Source organism: Eschrichtius robustus, chromosome 7, assembly GCF_028021215.1.
Source record: "Eschrichtius robustus isolate mEscRob2 chromosome 7, mEscRob2.pri, whole genome shotgun sequence".
Taxonomy (NCBI): domain Eukaryota; kingdom Metazoa; phylum Chordata; class Mammalia; order Artiodactyla; family Eschrichtiidae; genus Eschrichtius; species Eschrichtius robustus.
Genome location: NC_090830.1, coordinates 130894117 through 130901262, shown reverse-complemented (window position 1 = coordinate 130901262; position 7146 = coordinate 130894117). Strand labels below are relative to the sequence as shown.

Sequence of the window (7146 nt, the reverse complement as noted above, 5' to 3'; positions counted from 1 at the left end):
AAATAAACCCCAAAAACAGTTTAAAAAAAAGAAGAAACAAATCCTAAAAACTGAAAGCACACTGAAACAAATGAGCCTAAGTGCATATCATGGTGGTGGTACACACATTAGAGGGACAACATTTACTTTGATTGATACTAAAGCACAATGTTTGATTGTACATCCCTAATGGGATATAATCTAAGAACAAAAACAGTAAAAAAAAAAAAAGAAAGAAAGAAAATAGAAATCTGAAACTATGTCCAATATCTTATCATATAAATGTTGATATTATTTTGAAACCACTAAAGATATATTCTAGAATAAAATAATTATGTTAATTTAACAGAACCAAGATTTTCATTATAAAAGATATACAAGTATAAAATCAAAGGAGTAAGAAGACTGTGATCCTAATTTTGAATTTAAAATATCAGTATGAATTTATAATTTTTCTCTTTAAAAAAACATACGTTTTAGCTCTCTTTACCAAAAAGCCTGAAACAATTACAATCCACTAGTAGTGAGCACACCAAGTACCCAGATTGTGGTGTCTAAGTACCATACCCCAAAAGAAACAAGTCTCATTGGAAAAATGGCTGATTTCAGAAATGAGTAGCATGATATTGTGATTTATAGTAAGAAATATATATTGTCTCATCCCCATTCCTGGCACAGAGCTCCTAAAATCCTTAGAATTTCCTAAGTGATAAGAATTATAAAGGTGGAAGGAGCATCGTTTGTTATTCTTAACAAACCCCTTTCAAACCCACCTGAGCTTATGTTAATGAGGTGATTTTTTGAAAGCCCCTAGATAACCACCAGATAGTGGCTTGTCGCCAGAGGAACTATCCATGTGACTAGATAGAGCAATGGAACTTTCAGCTTCACCCCAACCTCTGGACATTGAATTGGACCCAATGGCCAATCATGCCTACAAAATGAAGCCTCCATTAAAAATCTCTAAAAGTACAGGGTTTGGTGAGTTTCTTGGTTGGTGAACACATGGAGGTGCTAGGGGTCGGGGGGGGCGGTGCCGGTGGCATGCCTGTGTAAAGAGGACATGGAGGACTTCCCTGGTGGTCCACTGGGTAAGACTCTGCGCTCCCAATGCAGGGGGCCCAGGTTCGATCCCTGGTCAGGGAACTAGATCCCGCATGCATGCTGCAACTAAGAGTTCGCATGCCGCAACGAAGATCCCATGTGCCGCTACTAAGAGCCAGTGCAGCCTAAATAAATAAATAAATAAATAAATATTTTTAAAAAGAGGACATGGAATCTCCACAGCCCTTCCCCCATATCTTGCCCTATGCATCTCATTCATCTGGCTATGCCTGAATTGCATCCTTTACAATAAACAGATAAAAATAAATGTTTCCCTGAGTTCTATGAACCATTCTAGTAAATACTGAACATGAGGAGGGGTGATGGGAACCTCCAACTTATAGTCAATCAGAAGCACAGGTGACAACCTGGACTTGCAATTGCTGTCTGAAGTGGGAGAAGAGAGGGTCTTGTGGGATTGAGCCCCTGGGAGATCTGATGCTATCTCCAGGTAGATAGTGTCAAAATTGAATTAAATTGTAGGACACTCCAATGGTGTCCACAGAGAATTGGAGAATTGCTTGATGTGGGAAAAACTCACACATTTGCTGTCCAGAAGTGAAGTATTGAGAGCAGAGTGGTGAGCACAACAGAGAAAAGGAGATTTTTCCCTTCAGGTAGGAAATATACAAGATGAGTCTGGGACACTTTGTTGTGCCAGAAATAAAAGAAGTGACAAAAGACTACTGAAGCTGTGTCAAAGAACATAAGAACTAACTCAAGGAGCTATAAAAAAAAAAAAAAAAAAAAAAAAAGACTGGCTAAAAAAACCCAAAAACCTCATTGGTCACCTTTGTGGGATACTGGTACAACAAACCATTATTCTGAAAATTGGTATATAAAAAGAAAATATTAGAAAATCACCATTGTGTGACCTAAAATGAAATACAGGCACACCTCAGAGATATTGCAGGTTTAGTTCCAGACCACCACAATAAAGCAAATATTCCAATAAAGTAAGTCACATGAATTTTTTGGTTTCCCAGTACATGTAAAAGTTATGTTTACTGTTGTCTATTAAGTGTGCAACAGTATTATATCTAAAAAACAATGTACATACTTTAATTAAATTACAAAACAACAAAAAATTACAATAGTAACATCAAAGATCACAGATCACCATAACAAATATAATAATGAAAAAGTTGCAAATATCGTGAAAATTACCAAAATGCGACACAGAGACTCAAAGTGAGCAAATGCTGTTTGAAAAATGGCGCCAGTAGACTTGCTCAATGCAGGGTTGCCAAAAACTTCAGTTTGTAAATATGCAATACCTGCAAAGTGTAATAAAGCCAAGCACAAGAAAACGAGGTATGCCTGTGATGGATCTAGACAAATATCATCAGTAAATAATAAAAGCATTAAGTGAGTGCACCCATGTTCATAGCAGCAGTATTCACAATAGCCAAAATCAACCCAAGTGTCCATAAACAGGTGAACGGATAGACAAAACGTGGCCATCTATACAATGGAATAGTATTCAGCCATATAAAGGAATGAAATTCTGACACACGCTACAACACAGATGAACCTTGGGGACATTATGGTAAGGGAAATAAGCCAGCCACAAAAGGACAAATACTGTATGATTCCACTTGTATGAGGTACCTAGAAGAGGGAAATTCATAGAGACAGAAAGGAGAACGGTAGTTGCCAGGAGCCGGAGGGGAGGAGAAATGGGGAGTTATTGTTTAATGAGTAAAGAGTTTCAGTTTCAGATGATGAAAAAGTTCTGGAAATGGATAGTGGCAATTGTTATATAACATTGCAGATCTGCTTAATGCCGCAGAACGATGCACTTTAAAATAGTTAAAATGACAGGTTTTATGTTATATATATTTTACGATTTTTTAAAAAAGCATTATGAGGACTTCCCTGATTGCACAGTGGTTAAGAATCCACCTGCCAGTGCAGGGGACAGGGGTTCGAACCCTGGTCCAGGAAGATCCCACATGCCGCGGAGCAACTAAGCCCATGAGCCACAACTACTGATCCCATGTGCTGCAACTACTGAGCCCGCGTGCTGCAACTACTGAAGCCTGCTCACCTAGAGCCCGTGCTCTGCAACAACAGAAGCCACCACAATGAGAAGAACACGCGCCGCAATGAAGAGCAGCCTTCACTCGCCGCCACTAGAGAAAGCCCGTGCACAGCAGTGAAGACCCAATGCAGCCAAAAGTTAAAATTAAAATTAAAAAAATAAAAATAAAAAAACTTTAAAAAGTTAAAAAAAAAAAATAAAAAGCATTATGTGCAAGGTTTTATGGAGAACTTCATAATGAGAGACTTAGCTGCTACCATCTGAACCCTGATCAGTCTTAGTATCAATAAAACCATGGGACACCAGATATTTCTGTGCCTCTTGATGTGATGCAATCAGTACACAGAAACATCTCTGAAGGGTTACTACACAAAAAGTCCTGAATTTCAAATGCTCACTGAATTTAAACACAAGTTTATAATACCTCAGGGAATAAAAGAACAAATTATAGGACACCAAGTGAAAGCAACAAGCAAAATCCAGGCCATAGGGCATTTTATGTTTTCTTCAAAATATAACTGTGATATGCAAACCACATTTGGCCACTTATTCAAACAAACCGTCTGTAAAAAGACTTTGGGGACAACTGAGGAAATTTAAGTATGGAAGGGATATGTGGTCATATTAAGAAATTATTGGTAATTTTGTTTGCTGATAATGGCATAGTGGTTATATTAAGGGGAAAAATTTCTTGTCAGCTAAAGTATTTCTAAGTGGTGAGACATGACATCTGGGATTTTCTATAAAATATTCCACAATAATAATAACAATAGTAATAATAGTAATAATGAGAGGGTTCGATGAAATAACATTGCCAAAATGTTATTGTTACTGCTGGCTATGTGTAATGTTTTAATGACCTCATAGTTTAAAAGAAGGATAAAATACTGAGAAACTTTGTTATTTGTTAATAGAAGTATGCATGTTAAAATGTTAAGGGTAGCCACTAAACAAACAGAAATAACCCATATCACTTCCAAATCTTGATTAATCCAATGAGGGGTAGTTAGGGAAAGTATTCAGAAGTAAACCCAGGTAAACCAAAATCTCAAGGAACTGGGAAGGGATTGTTCTATATACAAACTGCGATAAAATAATATTTCCACAAGTCAAGAAATAATTCACAAAGAACTGAGCAGGCCCTTTCTCTGATGGTGCCTCTCTAACCGTGGGTCATGAGGGGCCCCTGAAATCATGGATTAGAATTTTGTGCTTACACTAAAATCAGCATGTCCCAATCAGTCACTAATGGACCCCTGCCTGCCAGAACCGCCCAGAGCTCCCAGCTGGACTTGGCCAAATCACGGTCAGGCATGTTCTGGCACACCAAAGTACTTTTCCCTTATGGGTTGTACATATGGTGACCCATATGGCAACTCTACAGCTTCAGTCTTACTATCTTCACTTCACAGAGGAGAAAACTGAGGCATAATGTGGGACAGCATTTGTCCACGGTGACATAGCTAGGAGGTGGTGAAGTTAGAATTCATCTGATTGAACAGTCAAAAGAGTACGAATGGATGTTGAGAAGCCCAGGTCTGTCCAACAAACCCAACCCTGAAGGTGAAAGCTTAATAGTGAGAAAGAAAACGGAGTGACGAGACTGTAAGAGCTTCTATATTTGGGCCGCACGAGCCTGCGTGGAATAGGAATGGTGCTTTGCTGGTGCAAATTACAAAATAAGGACTGGGCAATAGGAACTGGCCCTGCCGCGGTTTTTCAGCACATCTGGGTCTGGCCCAGAGGCGCTAAGATATACAGAAAAACGGAGTATATCACAGAACCCGTGAAGCACACACCTGGACACATCTTGTGCGGCGACTGTGGTGCCCCGATTCGTCCAAATCCTGCCCGTATTTGTGTGGCTTCTCTGCGAAGTAAAGTAGATATCAGCCAAGGCATTCCGAAACAAGTCTCTCTATCTTTCTGCAAACAATGCCAAAGATATTTCCAGCCACCAGGAACTTGGGTACAATGTGCCTTAGAATCCAGGGAACTTCTTGCTTTGTGTTTGAAAAAAATCAAAGCCCCTCTGAGTAAGGTACGTCCTGTAGATGCAAGCTTTGTTTGGACTGAGCCCCATTCTAAGAGACTTAAAGTTAAACTAACTATTCAGAAAGAGGTGATGAATGGTGCTATCCTTCAGCAAGTGTTTGTGGTGGATTATGTTGTTCAGCCCCAGATGTGTGGAGATTGCCATAGAGTGGAAGCTAAGGATTTCTGGAAGGCTGTGGTTCAAGTCAGGCAAAAGACTTTGCACAAAAAAACTTTCTACTACCTGGAACAGCTGATTTTGAAATATGGCATGCACCAGAATACACTTCATATCAAAGAGATTCATGATGGTCTGGATTTCTATTATTCCTCAAAACAACATGCTCAGAAGATGGTAGAATTTCTTCAGTGTACTGTTCCCACTAGATACAAAGCCTCACAGAGACTGATCTCTCAGGATATCCATAGTAACACATACAATTACAATAGCACTTTTTCTGTGGAAATTGTTCCAATATGCAAGGATAATGTTGTTTGTCTGTCTCCAAAACTGGCACAAAGCCTGGGAAACATGAACCAGATTTGTGTGTGTATTCGTGTAACCAGCGTCATCCATCTCGCAGATCCAAATACCCTACAAGTTGCAGATATTGATGGGAACACTTTCTGGAGTCACCCTTTCAATAGTTTATGCCATCCCAAACAGCTAGAGGAGTTTATTGTTATGGAATGCAGCATAGTCCGAGATCTAAAACGCAGTACAGGTGCTGGAATGGTATCAAAAAAGCTTACCCGGGCTTCCCTGGTGGCGCAGCGGTTGAGAATCTGCCTGCTAATTCAGGGGACACGGGTTCGAGCCCTGGTCTGGGAGGATCTCACATGCCGCAGAGCAACTAGGCCCGTGAGCCACAACTACTGAGCCTGCGTGTCTGGAGCCTGTGCTCCGCAACAAGAGAGGCCGCGACAGTGAGAGGCCCGCGCACCGCGATGAAGAGTGGCCCCCACTTGCCGCAGCTAGAGAAAGCCCTAGCACAGAAACGAAGACCCAACATAGCAATCAATCAATCAATCAATAAAATAAATAAATCTTTAAAAAAAAAAAAAAGCATACCCTCGGGGAAGTCTGGGTACAGAAAACATCTGAAATGAATATGGATAAACAGTATTTTTGTCACACTCATTTGGGACATCTTCTAAATCCTGGAGACCTGGTGTTGGGGTTTGATCTGGCCAACTGTAACTTAAATGATGAACATGTCAACAAAATGAAATCAGATAGAGTCCTCGATGTGGTGTTAATCAAGAAGAGCTATGACCGTACCAAAAGTCAGTGTCTTAGAAACTGGAAACGGAAAGAGCTTGCAAGAGATAGAGAAAACATGGATACAGACGATGAAAGGCAATACCAAGATTTCCTTGAAGATCTTGAAGAAAATGAGGCAATTAGAAAAAATGTGAATATTTATAGAGATTCAACCATTCCTGTGGAAAGTGACACAGATGATGAAGGAGCACCTCGAATTAGTCTGGCTGAGATGCTTGAAGACCTTCACATTTCCCAAGATGCTACTGGTGAAGAAGGTGAATCGATGATGACCTAATGAGATCATGTTGTAGATGGTTTCCACATCCATAGGCCCAGAATGTTGGACAAAATAATTTTTACTGTCTATTCTGTCTATGCCTTCATATTGAGAGCAGAGAAATTTAGTTTTAAACCTGAATAAATATGACTATTTTGATTGCTCACTCGAAGCACTGAAAAAGATTGATGGTTTGGAAGTTTTAGATAAAAAAAATTATGCAGAATGTAATTATTACTGATATTTAGGCCATTTTACATATGGAATTTTATCGGCTTGCTTTCTTATGAGGCACTAGTATTTTCACATACTATAGCTCTGGGTTTAAAAGCTCACAAGTTGTGATTCCTTGGAGGTTACTTAAATCTTCAAGCAGAAAACAAGCTTTTAGATTCTTTTTATATTGATTGCTTTAGTAGAAGAGCATATGAAGAATCATTT

General features: G+C 39.4%; 1 protein-coding gene across 1 annotated transcript; it reads left to right on the top strand.

The window, feature by feature from the left end:
• Positions 1-5148: 5148 nt before the first annotated feature.
• Positions 5149-6745, top strand: LOC137767212 (60S ribosomal export protein NMD3-like). The gene is made up of 2 exons (XM_068547922.1): positions 5149-5886; positions 6224-6745. The coding sequence occupies exons 1-2, from the start codon at positions 5253-5255 to the stop codon at positions 6721-6723; spliced, it is 1134 nt and encodes a 377-aa protein (XP_068404023.1). The 5' UTR covers positions 5149-5252; the 3' UTR covers positions 6724-6745.
• Positions 6746-7146: the final 401 nt, after the last annotated feature.